We start from the raw sequence: 22,489 nt of genomic DNA, 5'->3' as shown, positions 1-22,489 counted from the left end.
CATAATTATGAGAACAAATAGAGCAGTCACTCTCTTGTTGCCCAAAAAGATACTCTTTCAATGATAAAAAGAAATCATATGCTTTGAGGGGAAATGATTTTCCCAGCTCAATAACTCCCTGCCCTGACTGTGTAGACCCTCCAATGGGGCCAGCTAGATAATCAACTTGAACCAAACCACGCCCCCCTGTTTTATTCCGGGGGAACTTATCAGCGCCTACATGTTGAGTGCTCAGCATACGAGACCCAGCAAGAAGAGAGACAAGATCACCTCCACAGGCTCCCCATGCTGACAGACACGCCGTCCGAAACACCTATTCACTTGTGTGGAAATTAGAGTCTCCAGCTCTGACAGGATGGATTTTTTGGACCGCGGCTACTTGGAGGCGCGGTCTCCTTATGATTACACCTTTAATTTCTGGAACGACTACCTCGGCCTGTCGACACTTGTCGCCAAAAACAAGATCAACAGCCCGTCCTGTAGTCCCAACTCTATCACCGAGTCTCTTAAAGCGACCCTGGGCTTGGATGATTCTCCGGTTTGCTCCTGCGTAATTGGGCAGGGCAGGGACAGCGATGGACACTTGGACTGCTGCTGCGCGGCCCCGGGCTCCCCGCCGATCTCCATCTATGATCTCAAGGAGCGCATCTCACTTCTCAGGCCGTATGAGCAGCTCGCAGGTGATTCGCCTCTCGCAGACAGAGATTCACCCTCCTACAGAGGAAGTTTCCCCGGCCTGGACCTGCTCTCTATGGACAGAAGGCGTAAACAGACTCAGAGGTGCAAGCCGGAGCCGAAGGTGTGCGTCTTCTGTAGGAATAACGGCGCACCGGAGGAGGTTTACGGCACACACATCCTGAAGACAGCGGATGGCAGAGTCCTGTGCCCCATCCTGCGGGCATACACCTGTCCCCTCTGCAGTGCCAACGGCGACAATGCGCACACCATCAAGTACTGCCCGCTTTCTAAAGATCAGCCGAGCCAGAGATTGGCAAAGGGGGGCAGAGTGATTGGCAAGAGGCTGAAAATCTTCTAAAAAAAAGAAGAAAAGAAAAGAAAAAACTAAAAAAAACGGAGGATATGAATGAAGTTTGAGCTGCACTGTCTGAAATGATTTGTTTGTATGACAGTATTTGCCCCATTTAATGCACAAGACAAGTCTGAAGAGAAAGATTTTTAAGAAAATTAGATTTTTATTGATTTTCTGTATTTGTCACAGCTTCATTTGTAATGTTTTCGTCTATCTTGTAACTCTATGGGCACATAGTTTACCCTCCCCTCACACACACACACACACACACACACACACACACACACACACACACACACACACCTCCCCTCCCTCCCCCAGCACTCTTTAAGACTTGGTGATCAAAAAATGAACCAAAGTACTGTACAGATCGACCTGTGAATGACCACCTTCATGCTGTAATGAGGAGTTACTGTGTTTGATGAAGCGCAGTGCCAGTGAAAACAGCCCTGTGCATGTCAGCGGGCTTGCTTTGGGCTTATGAGATGTCAACGTGAATGAATATGCAGCACTCCTGATATGAGATGAATGTTTAGTCCCATAATTCATTGGCCCCTTGGATGTATGAGGTCTGACAGGCCAAGCAAGATGCAAGATATACTACTACTTTACATCGAGCACACTTTTTTCCTGAGATAAATGTTTTGTACCAAAGGAATACACTTTTTGTATTTAGCCTAAAGGTAACTTCGGTATTGTTTATATGTTGGATGTCTTATATTCTTTATGTGATTTTATGTGAATAGTATTTTACATATTTCGACTGAATGTAAAAACAGTGGAAGGTAGATCTGACATGAAGTTCACCTAAATGCTTCTTAAGTAGCTCCAGGCTCTATTAATTTCAGTTTCCTGTCACAAGTTCAATAACAAAGATGCTGAACTGATTTTTATTTTTATTTTTTAGGGGAGGAAATGTTCCTGAAATTCTTGTAAATGTATAAAAAAAAAGGGTGAACAACTTGAGCAATGAAAAGCCTGACATTCCAAAGTCTTTATCTGTCAATAGAAATGTTTTATGTACTTATTTTTACCTTATGTATCATTGGGAAATATATTCACTGTAAATGAATAAACATGTACTTTGCATTTTTGCTTTGACTATATTAGACTACAACTGACTTTTAATGTCATGTCATGAATCACACACACACGAAAACAGAACCGAAATATGACATTTTGGATTGAGATTATAAGTGAATAAGCATTTTTACACAACTGTATTGCATCTGAAAACATCTCTGCAATAGTCACACTGACAGGCAACGCAAATACGCCATCTAGTGATCAAATCTGTCAATGACCATATCCCTCAGCAGAATCTGCTTCAGGGTTTCTATACTGCACAGATAAGCACTGGATTGTTTAATGAATCTACTGTAATGGAGTTTTAATGATTTATAATTTGTCTTTTCCATGTGAGACTAAATCAGGAACATATTTTCAAGTCAGCTGTAATTAGAAACAATTAGAAACTACTTGAAACTTTTTAAATTGTTCAGGTGTATTGAACTTCACCTATTTGGGACTGACAACAAATATTTAAAACTGCTCAGATGTCTTGTGCTTCAAAACCTGAATGTTTGCTTGCAGATAAGCTTTCATCTTCTTCTTCTTATTATTATTAATGTAGTTTATACATATAAATCTATTCATTTTAATTATTATACATTGCTTGCACAGTGAAATCCAGTTGTAGACCCCTGAATGCTACATTTACAATTTATTTACAAATGTACCATATTTCTAATTAGAATAAAATAAAATGATCAATTTGGCCATTAAATGTCAAGTATATAAAAGTTGTACTAAATAAATGAACAAAAATACACTATTATATACAAGGAATATACTGTCACATAAACAAATAGTATACCCATAGGTTTTTACTACATAAATTGCAAAATAAATGTAATATTTACACCTCAACAGTATATATAACACATTTGAGTCCAGCCCAAAACATTATAAAACCTTTTCCCTTTTATGTTTATAGGATTCATTGCAGAGTTTAATCTTTAAATGCAGTGATCATATTTTGGTAGGAAGTTGTTCTAGTTTAAGCATCACTGGCACTGTGGTTTGAGTCTTTAGACACAATTGTTTTGGCTCAGTGAGACCACAAATTAAATGCCTCAGGGACAAAGTGCATGCGAGTGAAATACAGCTGATAACTCAGATAATCAGGAAATGACACTAAAACTATTGGATAGAAAGATCACACTCCAGCCAAAATAAGTGGAAAAGTTTATGTCCCTTTAAAAATATGAAGCAAACAATGAGCTTCATTGACCCCTATTGGCAACTGCTGAAAATTGCAACAGTTTAAATATAACTTGGAGCATCCCACTCTGCAAAATCCTCTGGATATAACTGACATACATAAAGTCACATCCTTGTCACCTAAAATAGAAAACGAGCTAATTAGAGCAGAGACCTAATAAAACTTTAAATCTGACACATATAAAGAATTATATTTGTGGACGAAAACTAAGTGATGGTAATAATCGGTCTCTGTACCTGAAAGGTGGTTTGTAATTGCTGCAACTTGGATGAAACTCCACTAGATGACAAGGTTTTGCTTCAAAGACTCTTCTCTAACATACCATGAATAAATCATTGGGGTTCAATCCCCCAAACATTTGACTATCTTTCCTACATCAGAGTGGTGATTTAATGAGCTTGTATTGAAGCTCTGTGCACTGGTACCTTACTGTGTGTCAGAGTTAGAAAAGGTTATGTTGGTTGTGCTAAAATCAGATTTAATGTCCTATTACATTGTTTTTAATCCCTCTGAGGTTGATATCTGCAGGTGCATATGAGTGTTAAGGGTCAAGTGCTAGGTGCTTGTAGTGCAGAAGGTTATCAGATGTTGGAAGCTCGAGCAGAATAATGCTCTACATCTTTAAAGCAACTTACAACTGCACCAGTCTGAACGTGTCTGTCATGAGTCTGTGTCCTGGAGCAGGAATATGAATCGCTTCTTGTATAAGAGCATCAGCTTGATGCCACAATTTCTTTTAAATCAAATAGTGAGAATTATTTGTAGCGACCCTCTGACTCATCCTTGGATGTTACACAGCAGGAGTGTTTCTCTGTGTCAGCAGATACAGATAGCGCTTCCCTCCTCAGTGGTGTCTCCCACACATATTGTCAGGGCGGCTCAAGAACATCAGTGACTCATCAATTTGAAATAGATGAACATCTAAAGATACTCTGGGAACAATTGTAATATGCAGGACTCTGTAAAGGGATATCGACCAGCTAAAGGATGATCATAGCAGCAAAGACATCAATGAAAAGAGGAGATGATCAAAAGTAAAAGTACATAAAACATTTTATGTGATTAAATAAATTGTGTTCAGTTCACATTTACCTGTGGTATGTGGGTTAATGAAGAATGCCCAGTCATCTTTCACATTATTCAAGATAGTGGGCCTGTATTAACAGCATTAATGTATTTCCATGCTTTATGTATGGTAATTAATTCATTATTTTGTAGAGCATTAAAACAGTTAAGTGCCTGGCTGTTAAAGTATATTCCCCCTCACTCTTTCTTCATGCAGTATGTATTGATTCTCTCACAGATTTGTGGAAAAGACTTTGTTTCCAGTCATTTTTCCCAAAGATTGCTCCAGTTTTTCTCAGTTTATCAACGTGGTTGTGTTCATTGCTTCAGAAATCCACCTTATCCTGTATTGAGGGTTTTAAGTGGAGTAAAATATGCTCATACTATTGCATAGAGTAATTGCTTCCAATGGTATTTTCAGGGCAGATTAAATAAATCTGCTCTACCGCATCTACTCTGCTGGGCATGGCTGAGAGAGAGTCAGAAAACCAACCTCCCCTCTCTTCACTGCAGCAGTCTGCTATTGGCCTGCTGGATGCTGACAGCACTGATGTTACTCTGTGGTGGAGGGGGGGCAGCCTCACTCTATAAAAGCCGGGGATCTGCAGCATCACTGAGCTGGTGCAGTGCAAAAACGCTTGCTCATCCTCACCGATGGTGTGCAGAACAAGGGGGACATAAAAAAAACCTTCTGAAACTGAAACATCCATATCCTTTTCTTAAACAAACAAAAAATCCACAACAAAAAATTCATCATGACCTCCGAATCCTACTTCTCCTACCGCCGCCCTTGGGACAGCTACAGAGGCTCCCGATCCATCACTAAATCATCCATGTCTTCCTCCCTCTACTCTACTCCTCGAGCTCCTCCGTCCGGGAAGAGGATCCTGAGGCTGGCCTCCTCTTCCCTGCCAGATGGGTCTGAGAGGATGGACCTGGCTCAGGCCAGCTCCGTCAACACAGAGTTGCTGGGTCTGCGTTCCCAGGAGAGGGAGCAACTTGTGGACCTCAACGACCGCTTTGCCACCTACATCGAGAAGGTGAGGCACCTGGAGCTGCAGAACCGAGCCCTACTGGCAGAGTTGGACGCGCTGAGGAGACGACAGAATGATCCATCCCGTCTGCAGAGTCTCTATGAGGGGGAGGCGCGGAGTTTGAGGGCCATGATTGACTCGGAAAACGGGGACAAGATGCGGATGGAGGCGGAAAGGGAGCACCTGCGTGATGTCTATGAGCAGATGAAGGAGCGCTATGAAGAGGAGGCGAGGCGGCGTATGGATGCAGAGGAGGCCTTGCAGAGGGCCAAGGAGGAGGCCAGCAGGGCCGTGCTCTACAACTGTGATGCTGAGGCCAATGTGGTCTCTCTGTGTGACGAGATGGCGTTCCTGAAGAAAGTCTTTGCAGAGGAGCAAGCTGAGCTTCAAGCCCAGCTGCAGGTGGCTAACATCAGCGTGGATGTGGAGGTGTCCCGGCCTGACCTCTCCATCGCCCTGCGAGACATCCGGGCGCAGTACGAGCGGCTGGCAAACAAGAACATGCAAGCTGCCGAGGACTGGTATAAGAACAAGTTTGCGAGCGTGGCAGAGATGGCCAGCAAAAACAACGAGGCCGTGCACGCCATCCGGGAGGAGACCTTGGAGTACCGGAGACTGCTTCAGTCCCGCTCCTCGGAGATTGAGGCTCTCCGAAACGTCATCGACTCCCTAAATAAGCAGCTGGAAGAGTTGGAGGAGACACAGGCAAAAGAGGTGGCAAAGTACCAGGTGAATGAGGGACATTTGATTCCCAGTCGGAGTGAATATTCAGCCAATAGGAGAATTTGTACTAATATATGGCACACAAACTTCTTTTGATGCCTATTGTAGAGGCCTTTTCTAGAATAGTGGAAAGTGAAAGTCTCAAGAGGGACAGATAAATGAAAAGATGGTGTAAAAAACTGTCTTTGCCTAAAGGTTTAAAACGGACAGCTGAGAATTGATTTCAGTGAAGGCATGAGGAAATGTGAGCAGTTACCACACAGAACACAATCTACATGAATAAAGTAGAGAAAAAGCAGCTGGAAATTGTCTCTGAAGCCAACATGGATCTTTTGGCTAAAAAAATGACATGTAAATATATTCTGTGCTGCAGCTACACCCTCCCCGTGCTGTAGTACTCAGCAGGAAATGATGGCAGACTCACAGCAGAGGTGAAAATCTGCAAGGTTACGGTCTGACTAAACCAGAGGAGCACATTACAGCGACACACCAAAAAAAGATCAGGGGTTTTAAACTTCTTGTGTCCAGCATCAGTAAGTGTGATATATTCTTCTTCTTTTTTTACATTTATAGGTGAGGATAAGTGAACTGGAGCAGGATATCACTGAAGCCAAGCAGGAGATGGCGCGTTACCTGAGAGAGTACCAAGACCTTCTCAATGTGAAGATGGCTCTTGACATTGAAATAGCTGCGTACAGGTGAGACCTCCACCGACACAATACATAAAATATATACTAATATACACTTTTATTGTGAAAATATGTAAGCTCAAGCTCTATTTTTTTCTTTTTAGGAAACTTCTGGAGGGGGAGGAGATTCGAATGTCCTACCCTGCCCTTCCTGCAATAAATTAAATCCTAAATGCCACCAGCCTGGCATCAACCTGAATTCTTCATGTCCCTTCTCTCCTGTCCTGACCTTAACATCTCCCCCCACCCCTCCATTTTTTTACATTACTCCCTCTATCATCTTGCCCCGCCCCTTCTAACATCCCCCTTTCTTTACTCCTCCCAAGACCAAACCGCAAACCAAAAGCTCATTTCTTCTCAAGACAGATGCGCCCTTGTATTAAACAAGAGGTCCACCAGAAGTCCCCCTTCTTCTACACACGTTCTGACACCACACATCAAGAAGATGGCAAACTGTAAAATGCAGAGTGGCTGTACTGCAGTAGTTACATAGCTATGTCGGACGGCAATATCGTTTTGGTTGAGCTCCTCTTTGTCGTACGTGCTAAGGTCCAAGCAGCAGAGTTACCATTTGACTCCACAAGCGCCTCATTGTGCAAACATTTGACCAATTGTTTGTGAAGGAGGACAGAAATTCCTTTTACCATCTTGATGCTTGGACTTTATCTCTGTTTGAAACTGATGCATGATAACTGCAGCGTTATTGACCGGGAACTCTACCAATCGATTATGCAATGTCCTGCACCCCTGGTTCTATAGTAGTAGTCAGTGAACCAGTAACCTTAACATTTATTTTCAATATATTAGAGACCCATGTTTGTTCGTTTTTAGTTCTTCTTCCTTTGCATTTACATCTGCACACAAATACTGCAAGCTTTGGTTGGTTTAAAATCAAGACTGAGTTTGGGGTCTTTCTATTTGGCCGGATATTTAAACTTCTAATTTCCAATAAAACTGTGTCTTGTCTTGCATAAATCTTTTGGACATGTAAATGCTGTGGAAGACTAATTGTTACTGGTTTCTCCTTAGAATCATGCAGTGTGTCTCTCAGCCGTTCTGCATTAGACCTTTTTTTTTTTGTTGGTGTTTTTTTTTTTTATGTTCTGTTAGTTCATTTTAAGCTAAACAATGAAACTGAAGATAACTGCAGGAACTCCTTGTTGTTTGTCTGCTTATCTTATATCTAATTGGTGCTTTACATCTGTGAAACTAATACAAAGTCCGCACCATTACGCTTGGTGTACCTGTAAGAGCCGGCAACAAGCTGAATAAACATATAACTGACCTGCAAACTGGTTCACATCTTGTGTTTTCATTTGACACTTTTCAGGATTTTCAGGACAAATTACAAACTGGTTAAACATCTTGTGTCTCCATGCTATGTATTGCCTAGTTTTAGACCAAGCAGCAGATTATTGATTACATATTTAAAGCATGTAAACTGTTGCAAACATTAAAAATAAGCAGAGATGTCTGTATGCACAACACAATCACACAACATGTATCCTGAGAGAAGACAGAGACATCTACTGCAGCCTAATTTTAGTCGTGAGTGCCTCAAACTAATAATTACGGCCCAGACGGCAGCTCAGCGAGATACAAAACAGACACTGATTTCAGGCTCTTTGTTAAACCTGCTGTGTGTTTTGAACGCATTTTCATAAGATCTTACACTTTGAGCTTTTGTTCTAATTGCAGCCAAGGCAAACTTACCTTAAATCTAATTACAAGGCTCTTCATGTCACACTAATTATCTACATACCTGCACATTTGTTAATAAAGACCTATTGTCATATAAATGAATCAGCGATGCAAACTGCAGGCTGATGAGCATAAAAGTAATAATGGTGCAATGGAAATATATGAATTATTGTGGTAATTATTCATCGTAAGGGATGAAAAGGAATATATATAGTGTCAATTTGTGAGCGGACTGGTGTAAATTAATATTTTTATGTGTGATTTGAGAATTAGCTATAAATTCAAGGACGGCTATTAACATTTTCCATCTGAAATACAACGTTAAGAAGGAAGGCATCTTGTAATTTCATAAGATATAGATAGATATATTGCTTAAATTTCTCCTTACTCAAAGTCACGGCTCTCAATGTGACATGGACACACAGCAGCACTGCACCATTTCCCATCATTCCAAGTTCCTGGCAAGCGGGCTGTAGCTGTAAGTTGTTGGTGGTGCATTTCCTCAGCAGGATCATCAATCAGCAGGCTGACACCAGGCGTCCCACTGAACCCTGAAAATAATACAACCGGCCTACAATATTAGGACCCAACCCGAAAGAGGGATCACTTGTTTGAGAGTGCAAAAAAATACTTAAAATCGGAGGCTGAAAGTTAATTTAATTTTCTGGATCATTTAATCACATCAAACAAACATGATGGATGGAGTTAGTCAAGTTGTCATGCAATTGTAGATATTCACATTTCTAATTTTATGAGCACTTTAAAGTGAATTTAAAGTTATTTCATGACCTCTAAAGCAAAAGTTCAGGATACAATCAAAACCGATTGTGCATCTTTCTCAAATGACTGCAAAGACAAGGACCCTGTTTCTCATACAATGGGTTTGTCTCTTCTACATGCAGTACTTCAACCTTTAACCTGCTGCTACCTACTTTTGTAAATTAAAACTGTATATTCTCCAATAGAGCTTGACTAATACATACTGAACAGGCTGATATTAGCTCACTGCAGGTATATTGGTATTCATGTTATTCAATAAAGTACAAGAAATTGAAGTACAGAAATGTGACAGGTTAACCTACTGTACTACTACTCTGCAGCTCACCTCGACTTTACAGAGGTTTAAAGAAAGTTTTAGCTAATTATTTAACTGCAACTTTTCTGTCCTGGTTCACTCTCAGTGCTTTCATAGTGTGGTTTTTGGCGACAACAGGCAGCAGTTTTCGTACAAATATCTGTAAAAAGCCACTTTATTGTACATGCTCAGCACCAAACAGCAAACACACCCAGCTAGCTGCTGACTAGCAGGTTAACATGGTGGAGCTTTTAACAGCTGATTAGCCATTTATTTCTCTTAGGAGTTGGTAGAAAGCAAAAACAGAGATAAAAGAGTGTGAATATTGGATTTACATTCAGCAGGTGGACCAAAACACAGCTCCAAACTGAATTAATGTTGCTCCTTTATTGCTGGATGTGGAAATAACTTAATCAAATGTTTGCTAACAAGCTAAAGAGCCAGATTTTCCTTCAGAGGTTGATAGAGAGCAAAAGATAAAAGAGTGAATATTGGACTTACATTCAGCAGGTGGACAGAAATGAATGAATGTTGCCCCTTTATTGCTGGGTGTAGAAATAACTTAATCACCAGCACCAACTTAAAAGGTAAAACTATGTCAGTGCCGTGTTAGCTTGTTTCTGCTGCCTCCAAGTGGCCTAAAAAACAAATGTAATGCTTGATTCTTCAGTATTAATCTAATGATGACACATATACCAGTCAAAAAGGAAACAAACCACCAACCTATTACTTACATTTTACTGCTAATTATGTACTTTTAATTAAGTATGAGCTTTGATACAGGGTTTTTTACTTGTAATAAAGTAGTGCTTTATTGGTACTTTTTACTTCTGCTGACTGTTCCGAATTTGTCAAATGTTACGCTTAGTAACTGTTGCTATGTTACTCCTGCTAGTTAACGATTTCTACAGGGAGGACTCCAACTATCCAAAGTATAAAGTTGTTAAAATAAAACCATTTGAACATGTAGCATTAAGTGTCTGTCCCATCTCTAACAGACAGGCTCACAAAAACAATTAAAGTTGTATAAAATATTTTTTAGGCCGCGGCAGGGAGGGAATCAAATTTGAGTTTTAGCTTATTATTTAACTGTTAAACTCGCCACTGCCCTTGAAGAGCACAAACCTCTTTTAAAAACGTGTTTCCTACCACCTACAGATGGCGATAAAGGCTAAACATCATCTTATTTAACTATTACTTCCTTCGGTCAGAGGACACCAACATGGCTGCTGCCTGACAACCATCATTCCCAATGTTACACTGCTAAACCCTCATGTGTTTCCAGTAACTATCTATTTTACCTACTTGATCATCACAGTCTTTTTCCGATGCAGACCATGTTGCAGGTGATCAACGCGAGGACCGTCCCAGCTGCCCGGCTCCTTGCACCCAGGGGCGCCGTGCTCGTGGAGGCGGTGCGCGGCCGTAAGTCTCGCACTGACCCGGTGGCCAAATCCAAGCAGGGTCGCATCAAAATGCCTCCTCCGATCGACCCGGTGGAGATGGTCGCCCTCAAGGAGAGATACACCGAGTACCAGATGATGATGAGGGCGCTTCGGTGGGTTAACATCTATCTAATGTTGTATGGGCAATCAGTGACAGTGACATAAGTTAAAGTTAAATAATCAATTGAGCTTCAAGTATTTAGTTTTTTTACTGCAAACATATCCAAAACCCCAAGTTCCAGCTTCTCAGATGGGCATGTTTCTGTTCTAAACTGAGTATTTTGTACCACTAACTAATAAAAGTATTTCATCTTCAGCTCAGGGAATTATAATGGGAGTTTTGGACTATTTTCTGACATGATTGTAGACCAAATTATGAATTAGAAAATGATCAACAGACTGAATGATAATGAAAAGAAACCATTACACTCAAACTCAAACAGAAGAATAAAAAACAACAATAAAATACTTCAATATTGTGTATTTTATTGTGACAGAGCATTAGCTACTCATGATAAAATATAGCTTCAAATTTTCTACTTGCTTGAAGGTAAAATACAAAGGTCTGGACTCCAGATAAAATTTTATGGGCAGGTGTGTCAGATCAGAAACTGTGAAAGCACCAAAAAAATCCTGCACATTGTCAATCACTTGTACTCTTATTAGCACATTTAAGTCCTCAGACCTTAACACTGATTTTTTAAAAAAAAAAAAAAGCAATGTATGTAGTTTCTTTGTAAAGATCAAGAAGCGCACAGTTGTCCTTATGAAACAACAAGTATCCACTGATTTTACAGGAAAATATAATTTCATGTTGAAGTGTATTTACATTCTGGAGTAACTTAGTTGAAATGAGTGAATTGACCGAGATCTTTCTTCCATGTGTCAGTATGGAGTTTAAGGAGGAGGTGCTCCGGAGGAAGTATGAGGAGGAGACGGGCTCCATGGCGGAGGAGAAGGCGCAGCAGGAGGCGGAGGAGCATCGTGCCCTCATGGCCTGGAACAAGGAGGAGAATCTGCGTCTGCTCGCACTCCGGTGAGAAGAAATACGAAACTACAGCATGATGAAGAATATGAAACACATTTAAAGATATGGAGTGAATGTCTTTTTTAAAATTTGCAGTCTCTTGATGGCTCTTGCACTTGGTAGAAACTCACTCAGCTTCTCTTTTGTGTCTGTCAGAGTTGAGAGGGTCCAGAAGGAAACGGAAGAAGCTGAACGCAAGAAAGTAGAAGCTGTTCTTCAGCGTGAGCAAAAACAGCAAGAACTCCTCAAGGAAAAAGAGAGGGAAATTTTGCAGTTGCAGGTATGATTTCATTCGATCCTTTTTTTTAACCTTCTTTTGTCCCATTTGCCTGAAAACTGAAATTTGAAATTAAACATGTGCTATACAAGATTTTACAGCTCTGTTTTTTTTCTACTCATACAGGAGGATGCAAAACACTTCATCACCTTGGAGAATTTGGATCAGCGTATCGAGGAGGCTCTGGACAATCCAAAGAATTACAACTTTGCCATTGACAAAGAAGGGAGAGTTGTTAAACAGACGGTGCTGCAGTGAAAACGGCAGACGGACCCGTGTGTATCTGTCTCTGAAGATAAACAAAGACTGATGACAAATGAACATTTTTTTCTAACTCACACTGGAGGCGGATTTTCTTCAAACTCTGAAAAACATTCGGCGTGAGAGAGGCTTACATACCTGTAAACTGAGCGATATTAGAGATCCTGCAAGTGATTTAAAGGAATTGTTATTGATGGAAGCCACCATGTCACATTTAGTAGCAGCTCAGTGTTTAATGGAAACCTACATCCTCATATTATCAGTTTAGTATGAGCTTGAAGTTTGGCTTTTGACAGAAAGGCCATTTTTCTGTCTGTACGCTAGACAACCTGCCTTTTATTTTTCATGTTTGTGCATCATAATGTTTTGATCATTACTGTCTTCTCATGATGTGTAATGTATGTAAATTAAACTACCGGTAATGTATATCAACGTTTCCACTACATTAGTCTGAATCTTTTCTTTAACCATATTTTAAGTGTGAGTTTTTAAAATGTGGTGTGCAGCACAGTTCCTTATTTCCACAGGTAGAGTATTACAAAGATTCAATTTTCTCACTGAAAGAGCTGATCGTCCAAGTTTGCTTCATCTGTCGCCTCTGTCCATTGCTCTGCTTTTCCTTGAGATGCTCTTCATATATAGCATTCATACTCAGCAAAGAGGAGGCGCTGATCCATGCAGAATCTTAAATATAAGACACAAGACTTCCATACTGAATACATTTGATCTCTTAGAGACAGCGGTGATAATATTTAGTCGTGGAGTTCTTTAAGTGTTTGTTCATAAATTGAGTTTATCAGCTCTGATGTGGAAACTCACCACTTGTGTGTGTGTGTGTGTGATAAACTAAATGAATGCATTTACAATTTTGCAGCATCTAGTGAGTGATAAGCTCCAATAGGTCTGAAGTTTGTCATGGAGAACTTAACCATTTTATCAACTTTTAAAAACTTCTTAAGTCAAATTTTGATCAACAATTTACTGTAGATACACTCGGGCTGAGAGGAGTCACTCTTAGAGGTCATTTAATTAAACTGCTATGTTTAGTTTTAGGTGTGCACTGTATCTGTGTGCTTTAAGTATACATGTGCACAAGATACAGATGGAAATTTAACACTAAGCATGGTCCCAATAAACAAATTACTACTACTACTACTACATGCGCAGAGAATGAGGAATGTGGGGTCAAGTTTTTGTTTTTGTGTATCATTTCCAAAACTCTAGCAAAGGAGCTAAAAAATTTAGTTAAATTTTAAAGGAACATTTTATGTGGAAGTCTAATGAGTTTACACAGGAGAAAAAAAAGTTGTCACATCCCAGCTGCAGTATAAATCCTTGGTTGCTGCCCTCTAGGAGGCGCTGTGCACAACCCTTCACATTGTTGTGTGTTTACTGTTTAACAGGTATTAACTAGCTCGTGCATGCCAACATGCTGCTGAACAAGTGTAATCCTCTTCTGTCAGGTGAGGCGTGCAGGATGATGATGATGATGATGATGATCAGAGGTGAAGATCTTTAGAGCAACTCACAGGCGACCTGCAGCAGCATTAGTGAGGAGGAGGTGAGGAAACGGCAGGTGATGCTGTGTTTATGCTGACTTTGTGAAATACTAGGTTTTTGTTCCTTGATAGAGAATAATATCTGCTGTTTAGTCGGTAAGGATAAAATAACAAACATTTTTCTTTTGGATTGACTTGCATTTAAATCTTTCACCTCCACATGAGCAGGGATGGTGCAAAACATTATATAAAACATTAGGAGTAACAGTCAGTTAACAACATACACTGTATCTCAATTGTTTCTTCTTTATAATCCTTCAATCCTAAAATGTCACCTGCATCTCTTCCTAAATATAATCATAAATATATATTTAAATTGAGGTTTAAAAAAAGGAGACAATAGTTTTCATTTGTCCAAATAATAGTATAAAAGTTTGTGTCCTGGTAGATGAACTTATTCTTAATGGTTAATAAGAAGTAAAGTGATCAAATGAATTAAAATAATATTAAATAGTAATAGGTTTATACTTTGCAATCATCACTGTCTGATTTTATTACAAAATATAGGACATTAACTCTGCTGCTGCTTTAGTGATGTGCATCCTGATGTTAGCTGGTGTAATGCAGTGCACACGGTTAATGTGATTGGAAACTGGGGTTAATGGGATTGTTCGACCGTGGCAGGAAAGACTGAGATTAGCAGTAAAACGCCTGAGTAGATTGACACGACCCTGCAAGCTCATCACCAGCACACAAAACTGGCATCTGTTCTCACAACTCAGTGTCACAGTCAGTAAATCAGATTTTCTCATTTAAGCTAAACTCAAAAATTGGCTGTTTCTCAACCATATATTTAAAAGAAGTCATCCCGAAACTAGAATCCAGTCACTTTATATTTACCTGGTAAATACTGTTCAGTGAGTCAGTGAAGACACATAAAGGCTACAATAAGGTCAGTGTTGGACTAATGCTGACAACAAGTGACACAGTTTCAGAAATAAGGACAACAGTAAGAAGAAAAATGCATTATTCCAGTTCTGTTATTAGAGCAGTGGGGGCCCTTAATCAAATCCATAAAGTAGGGTAGCTGGATTATTAACTGGACAGGAAAGCAGAAAGTTTATGAGAGATTTGCCCTAATTTTTGTTTTTTTGTCTTGTGAATAACAGGATAATTTTAGACACTGTTCAGGCCTTTTGAAACTTATTTAAAGGTGCATTTAGTGACATCTAGTGGAACGGACTTGGCAGAAATGGGATATAGTAGCAGGGTAAAGTATGTTTTAATTAGTAAATAATCACCTGAAAATACTTATTGTTGTGTTGTCATTACTTTAGAACGAGCCCTTTATATCTACAGTACATGAGGAGTGGGTCCTCTTCCACGGAGCCTGCCATGTTTCTACAGTAGCCAGGAATGGACAAACCAAACACCGCCTACAGAGTTAACGTTTTAATATTTTTCATGAGTTTTGCAGCCCTGCACGTTCTCCTACATCAGGGGTGTCAAACTCATTTTCATTCAAGGGCCACATACAGCCCAATTTGATCTCATGCGGGCCAGATCACTAAAAAGATGGAAGGACGGAAGGAAAAGAGGGATGAGAAGGAGGAGAATACAGGAAGGAAAGGAAAGATGGAAGGACAGATGGAAGGAAGAGAAGAGAAGACAGATGGAAGGAAAGAAGGGAAGATAGATGGAAGGGAAGGAAGGAATGAAAAGAAGGGAGGAAGAAAGGTAGGAAGGACAGGCGGAAGGAAGGAAAAAAGGAAGAAGGAAACTGGGCCGGATTGGACCTCTTGGCCCACGGGCCGCATGTTTGACACCCCTGTCCTACATGCTTGGAGGTGCAGGGAAGGGAAGGTTAGGTGTATTCAGTTGGTTGCAATCTGAAGCCTCACCACTAGATGCCACTAAATCCTACACACATGACCTGAAAGCACAACAAGAAGGAAAAAATCAGATTTGGCCACATGTGGTAGATTTAAGCAACTTTACTTTTAGCCTAACTTTACATTTAATGTTAACAAACGATGAGAAATGTCCATGCTTTGTTCTAGTTTCAATATGGGAGGATGTTCTTGTTTTATAATGAAGCCGAACACAAGTTGAAGCAGCTGCTGTGTCTGTGTTTGACCAACTAGTGACAGTCATCTCTGTAAAATCACACCCCTAAAGTTCCTGTATCTTTGGAAAGTTAAGCATCATCTGGATCTGGGACTTTTTTAGCCCATCAGACTTTCCTACAGGAACTAAATCTAGTCCCATAGTTGCAGTGGAAATCCCCTCTTAGCTTTTTTGTGACAGAGGGAAACACTGCTTTAGACCTTCAAGAATATGACTTAATACAGTACAAGTGTTTCCAATCAAATAAGTCACAGAAAAGTTAATATTCCTCTCATCTTTATTTGGTGCAGCGAGTGTGATTACATCAGCAGACATACAGTACAGCAATTCTTGAGGGTGACTGTAGTTTGTTTGTCTTTGCCCAATATTATCTATGTCTTGACCCTAAAAGACTATTAAAATACATACAGACTAAAGCTACAGGTGGCTTCCAACTGGTTCTGACAATTATACTAATGAACAATCATTCTGACAGTTATTGTTCTGGAGCACCTTGGTATTGGTAATAAATACATTCACAAAATAAGTGTGGAGGCAGGCACGTAAAGACTTGACCAAGTGGTCCGAAACCATTTCTGTGAACGAGGCAGAAAACTGAACAGGAATTGATTTTTTTTGTTTTTTAACAACCTTCCTGAAACGTTTCTTGTGAGCAACATCCAACTTCAGCAAACACTCGTTATCCAGTTAAGGGTTTAATGTTCCTTTTTATCTTTCTTTTTTTTTGCCCACAATACCTTCAAAGACCAGTAATACTTTCACAGAGCTGCATCAGTTTCCATTCATGAATCTGACTTTTTCTTTCTAGTTTTTAAAAAAATGTGTTACCAAACTTCGGACACACACTTCAGGTAGTTTTGAACCTGCTTGCTCCAAGAAAAATAAAAACTATTTATAAAAAATAATAAAAAATAACACCTCATTCATGTCTAAGAACAATAACATTCAGTACTGTACATCTGTCGTACACTGTACTGTACGACTGACTTTATAAAATCCTATTTTATGATTTTTTTAAAAAGTAGCATAAGCTCACATTAGACTTCGGTAACAAATAAAAAAAACATTAGCACTTGAATATTCAAGTATAATAACTCAGGCATACAACACATTCACCAGAGGAAAATACTGTTGGCTCCTTCTGTGACCAATGCAGAATATATGTGGGGATCCAGTTCGGTACCTGAAGAAAAGGGGTATGTGTCTTACTTTTTGAGCAGATGATGCGTGTTTTTTAATCATATAACCCCGACTTTGATTCTCATGTTGTTGAGAAGTTATTGTCGATTAAGAAATCTGGTTATTCTGTCCGGGGTATTTCTCAAACCTCCTCTCTGCCTCCTCGCTGAAAGCATCACCTGAAGATATTAAAAGAAAAGAATAAAGCAGTTAGGGAAACATATAAATAAATGCTGACGTTTATACACTTTGAACTGTTTTTACGAACTCACCAATGTGGCAGTTATGGAACCAGATTCGATTTCCATCGTATTTGCAGTTGCATTTCATGGCGTTGTTGGTGAAGTCGCTCTCAGCCACTTCGTAATTTGGATTAATCACAATCTGAAGAGGTGAGAAAAGAAACATAACTATGACATTTCTTTCACTAAATATCATCTGAGTAAAAACATTACCATGAATAACTAATGACTCTCATTTTTACTAATAACGTACTGATTCTGAAATTTTTAATAAACTAAATGCACAACAGGCACTTTTGGGCATTTTTATCATGTTGCTCTGTGGAAATGAGTCAGTGACTTAAGACAGGTATACACTGAAAAGAAAAGATGACCAACGTGGCGATATCTTTTTGTTGTGGCTCCAAAGCAGTGAACTTACGTTGCCATTCAAAGATGGCCGTTGTCATGGTCTTACGTAGCCTGGGACTAAATTCTGACAGTGTCCCATATATAGGATAACTATCTCACAATGTGACTGCTGATCAGTAGGTATGATCATCGTACAGTCTAAATACATCAAACCTGATCTTTATTATTTCCATGTTGCACTTTGTGACTTGCATTTGCTTTAACTTTAGAGCTGCAACAAGAAGGTGCTTAGTCGATTGACAGAAAAATAACCGACCGCTATGTTGACAATAGAATAATCTTTTCCTTAATTAGAAATGCTGAATATTTGCCTGTTGTAGCTTCTCAAATGTGAGGAGTTTCATTCATGACACTAAACTATCTCTAGATCTTTCACTGTTGATTGAAAAATATAGTCACCAGAAATTATAACAATATTTCCACTATTTTGTAATATTTTATTTACAAAACTATAAAATCGATAATGAAAAAAATCATTAGTTGCAGTTTAGCCTCTAAATTTGTTTTTATGCTAGTGGGTCTGACTGTCAATGAAGTGATCTGTGAATCTGCATCTACAGGTTCCAGTGGTGGGATTAGGAAGTCTCCAAGGGTTTCCAAGTTTCTAAGAAGTATTTTTCCTGCAGTAGCCTATTTCTTGTAGTCTTACTTCACATGGGTGCAGAACAAGTTTCATGTGGTTCACAGTATTTCATCCATTATTTCATTGTTCAACCTCCTAACCAGCCAGTATTTGCAGTGTTATGGAGCTTCACCTGCATGATGTAGTTTCCAGGTCTGACGTCTGTGATATCGATCCACTGGCAGTCAATGTCGTGACGGTACAAATCCCAGCAGCCCACGGTGATGCCCTGCTCACCAAAGTTAGCACACTCGTACCGTTTAGAAGAACCTAAGTGTGTGGCACAAATGAAAAGATAAATTAAGAGCATCATTGAATCTATATTGATAATTTTAATTAGAATTTACAATCTAATTACAACTTTAAATCTACTTTAATACAGATATAAAGACATGTTTTGCTCTATTGGACTAGATTCATATATAATAAATAACTAAACAATCAATATGCCGATTAGATTAATACCCACATCATTATAATATTGGCATTATACTCACCTTCTTGGCAATCTGAGTCCTCCAAGCAGAAACTGGCCTTGTGTCCCTCTGCCACTTTGGTGCCGTTGGCGTTCAGCAGATCATAATGGGTGAAAATATCCATGCTGTGGTAGTGGCTGTAAAACACAGAGAAAGAGCTGTTGTGAAATATAATCTAATACGTGAAACTGCACCAAACCAGTTATAGCTCTTTTACACCATTTGACAATAATGTGTTTATGATTTAAATGATTTATAGACAGAAGATTTAAAGACCCCAGCATATGAGATTATAATATTCTTGAGTTGTTTGACAATGAAATATGATGGTAGGAGGGTCTTGATATTAGAGATTTGACTGAGACTTGATTGACGAGGGGTTCACTGGCTGGCTGGTCCTAAAATAACATAAAAGGCACCAGTTAAAGGTGCATTGTGTGGAATTTAGTTGCATCTAGCAGAACGGACTTGGCAGAAATGGAAAATAATATTCATAAATATGCTTTAATGAGTTTATAATCACAAGAAAATAACCACCATAAATTCTCCTACATGCTTAAAGGGGAGAGATTTGTAACTTCACTGAATTCACTAAATCCCACACACTGGTACTTTAAATGATACATCAACACTTAAACTATAAAAGTAGCAGGGTAGATAATGGAGGGTGTTTTATTAATTGCAGTGTTTTACAATACAACAACATTTAAAAATGTATAGCCTGCGAATGTTTAACAGCCACATTTCTCTTGCAGGCATGCTGTAAAAAGTCTGTTCATGCCAGAGGAGCTGTAATATAAATAAATTATTCTCTACTATTAGTTTCTCCCCCACTAATCTTTGTGCCTTCTTTATCATCTGAGTCAGAGAAGAAAAAATAGAAGGGAGGCGATGAGCTGAACAAATGTGTAGGAGGAGAATTAGCTGATGTTGGGATTTGAGATATGTTATTACACTAAAGTAAGACAGAAAGCATTTGAACTGTTACTCTGGAGGACTGCAAATTTGTAAATCTATCATCAGTGTGTTTCCCAGAAGAACTATCTCGTAATCAGAGATCCTGTAACCAGGTATCAAAGTTATGTTTTATGTATTAATTCAATAGTTTCATCCACATATATTTTCTGCAATCACCTGATTTGTTTTAATTAGTGTAGAAACTGTTGTGCCCCAGTGGCCTATAACTATAACTGCAGCACCCTTGTTTCTCATCTCTCTTTCTCCTCACATATACTCTCATATCTCTCTTAGTGTTTGGATAATGTATAAAAGTTAACCTTACATTATGAATAAAACAGAAACACATGAGCATGCATGTTTAAATGTTTGCATCTTCATTTCAAAAATAATTTACTTACTTCATCCTTTTCTTTATTAGAACTGCTCTCCAGAAACTGTGTGAAAAATCTAATAAACTCAACATTACCCATGACAAGCGTGCCAGACCCACGAGTGCCGCCCAGCCTTTGGCTTGAAGTCAGCCCGGCCGATGTTGTGGATCTGGGAGGAGAAGCGGAGCAGGCGTCGGTGTCCGTATGGCCAGTTGGCCTGAGCTGCACTTTTTGACAGGCAGTCCTCCTCGGCGGCGCAGTAGAGCATGTGCAGAGGCCGATCCTCGATATAAACCGTCTGCTGCACCAGAGGGGCGTTCAGGACGAGGTCAGAGGCCGCTGGGCAAAGACACAGAAATTAAGCTTTAGCAAAACTTCAGTCAGGAAGACTTAAAAATTTAGTAACACGAACACTCAATCATTTTTCTGCCTCTGATCCAGATCCAAATGGGTCTGAGTCCAATCTGATACTTTGATTTAATATGTATCTGACCCATTGAAATAACAGCTGTAGTCTTCTGACTTTGGCCCACATTTTTCACAACCTACTTAATCCAAATATCGAATAGTTTGTCATTTTGAATTATTGATATGATATGAAATGGAGCAGGAAGAATGTCTTTTACATGCCCAGGTCTGTAGTTTTAGTCCATAAACCATCTGTCATTGTCATCCCTCACATATTATCCTTGCTGTCATTGCACAGGGCCATGGACTCAAACATCAGCTGTTCACAACTTTCATGCTGCTTTGATGCTGCTGTTATGTCACCTCACCACCTCCCACCTCCCCATCACTACCCAGTCGTTGCAGATTCAGCACTACAAAACCTCATCAGCCTCATCAGTCTCAGCAGAAGTAACCAGCCAATAGTGTCTGGACCCTATGATTTAACTTGCGGCTGATCAGTACTGATGTCTCACAATTGTTTTTGCTTAACTTGTCTCTCTCTCACAAAACAACCTGATACGAGTCATTTTCCTTGCAAGTATGAAGAAGAAGAAATGAATTCTTGTTGGCACTCACTCTCAGAGCAGATGACTCCTGCGGCAAACTTTGCAGCTGCTTTCTGACAGCTGACAGTTTTGTGTTGCTGGCACTGTTGCAGAGACATCTCGCTTCCCGTACACTTCACACCGCTCATCACCATCTCTGTCACATTACTGCTGTCCCAGTACCAGGTTTCCTTAGAGGAGGGGAGGGGGTTCGATGACAGCAAACAAAGAAACATACAAAGAAAAACAAACATCGATCAGGAGATAATCGTTAACGAATGGAGCGTTTGCTCAGTGTGATGCTGCTGTTCTAAATAAATAAATAAATAAAAAAACAGATGTTCATGACTCATTTCTGGCTTCTCACTGAGGAAACAATGAAGTTTAGAGTTTATGATCACTGGATCAACAATAACTTGCCCAGATACCGTGAGATACATGATTCAATAACCATAATACTTACTGCAAATGCTTTTCAATTCAAAGACACTAGAAACCTAATCACATACTTGCTATAACTCTATCAGCTGTAAATCACAGTTCATTATATTTTCACATAATAAAAGCATCTTACAATTTTTGCAATCATTTTAAGATATCAACTAATATTTAACGTCAAATATTTGAAGAGTTTGTTTCCAAAATGCTAAATATTCTTTTTTTTTTAAAACTGCAATATTAACTAAACCCTTTCAAGCTACTTGTGTCCTTTAAAATAAATAATCTATCATTGTTTGTGATATTCAGGGAATTATATTGTGGTAAGATTTTATATCCACTTATTTTTGCTACAGTCACCCATTTACTTCATTTCACAGAAGCCACAGAATAATAATGCCCTATAAATGTTACACTGTAATTTGCTTCATTCTTGTGCTGAGAGCTATTTAAAGCAAAAAACCTCATCAAACAGTGTGTCACATTTTCAAAAAGTATATATCTCATTTTGGAACAAAGCTCTTCATTTCTGTCTTCGGTCCTACTTACAGTGATGGC

At 39.4% G+C, this 22,489-nt stretch overlaps 4 protein-coding genes across 4 annotated transcripts in view; 3 read left to right on the top strand and 1 right to left on the bottom strand.

Moving 5' to 3' along the window:
• Positions 1-343: 343 nt before the first annotated feature.
• LOC128375504 (nanos homolog 1-like) lies at positions 344-1,036 on the top strand. Its single transcript, XM_053335867.1, has one exon. It carries the CDS (start codon positions 356-358, stop codon positions 1,034-1,036), a length of 681 nt encoding a protein of 226 aa, XP_053191842.1. The 5' UTR covers positions 344-355.
• Positions 1,037-5,123: 4,087 nt separating this feature from the next.
• On the top strand, positions 5,124-6,990 carry si:dkey-33c12.3 (uncharacterized protein LOC335380 homolog). Its single transcript, XM_053335388.1, has 3 exons — positions 5,124-6,142; positions 6,710-6,834; positions 6,930-6,990. The coding sequence occupies exons 1-3, from the start codon at positions 5,135-5,137 to the stop codon at positions 6,988-6,990; spliced, it is 1,194 nt and encodes a 397-aa protein (XP_053191363.1). The 5' UTR covers positions 5,124-5,134.
• A 3,824-nt stretch (positions 6,991-10,814) lies between these two features.
• On the top strand, positions 10,815-13,099 carry mrps26 (mitochondrial ribosomal protein S26). Its single transcript, XM_053335389.1, has 4 exons — positions 10,815-11,159; positions 11,936-12,082; positions 12,230-12,353; positions 12,477-13,099. Exons 1-4 carry the CDS (start codon positions 10,930-10,932, stop codon positions 12,606-12,608), a joined length of 633 nt encoding a protein of 210 aa, XP_053191364.1. The 5' UTR covers positions 10,815-10,929; the 3' UTR covers positions 12,609-13,099.
• Positions 13,100-16,513: 3,414 nt separating this feature from the next.
• The window catches only part of loxl3b (lysyl oxidase-like 3b), a 34,803-nt gene continuing 28,827 nt past the window's right edge, over positions 16,514-22,489 (bottom strand). Inside the window, exons 9-14 of the mRNA XM_053335260.1 lie at positions 21,525-21,684; positions 20,594-20,837; positions 19,189-19,304; positions 18,825-18,961; positions 17,689-17,800; positions 16,514-17,595 (exon numbers count right to left, since the gene is read on the bottom strand). Coding sequence (XP_053191235.1) covers positions 17,525-17,595; positions 17,689-17,800; positions 18,825-18,961; positions 19,189-19,304; positions 20,594-20,837; positions 21,525-21,684 — 840 coding nt within the window. The 3' untranslated portion in view covers positions 16,514-17,524. The remainder of the gene's footprint in view (positions 17,596-17,688; positions 17,801-18,824; positions 18,962-19,188; positions 19,305-20,593; positions 20,838-21,524; positions 21,685-22,489) is intronic.

Source organism: Scomber japonicus, chromosome 16, assembly GCF_027409825.1.
Source record: "Scomber japonicus isolate fScoJap1 chromosome 16, fScoJap1.pri, whole genome shotgun sequence".
NCBI lineage: Eukaryota > Metazoa > Chordata > Actinopteri > Scombriformes > Scombridae > Scomber > Scomber japonicus.
Note: the sequence above shows the minus strand (reverse complement) of the source record. Positions and strands in the feature narration are given on the sequence as shown.

Bases quoted from the DNA above. Each gene is read 5' to 3' on its own strand.
- LOC128375504 (XM_053335867.1), top strand. From the start codon at position 356: ATGGATTTTTTGGACCGCGGCTACTTGGAGGCGCGGTCTCCTTATGAT.
- si:dkey-33c12.3 (XM_053335388.1), top strand. From the start codon at position 5,135: ATGACCTCCGAATCCTACTTCTCCTACCGCCGCCCTTGGGACAGCTAC. The intron at 6,143-6,709 runs GTGAATGAGGGA...TTACATTTATAG, and splicing joins AAGAGGTGGCAAAGTACCAG to GTGAGGATAAGTGAACTGGA. The intron at 6,835-6,929 runs GTGAGACCTCCA...TTTTCTTTTTAG, and splicing joins ATTGAAATAGCTGCGTACAG to GAAACTTCTGGAGGGGGAGG.
- mrps26 (XM_053335389.1), top strand. From the start codon at position 10,930: ATGCAGACCATGTTGCAGGTGATCAACGCGAGGACCGTCCCAGCTGCC. The intron at 11,160-11,935 runs GTGGGTTAACAT...TCCATGTGTCAG, and splicing joins ATGATGATGAGGGCGCTTCG to TATGGAGTTTAAGGAGGAGG. The intron at 12,083-12,229 runs GTGAGAAGAAAT...TGTGTCTGTCAG, and splicing joins CTGCGTCTGCTCGCACTCCG to AGTTGAGAGGGTCCAGAAGG.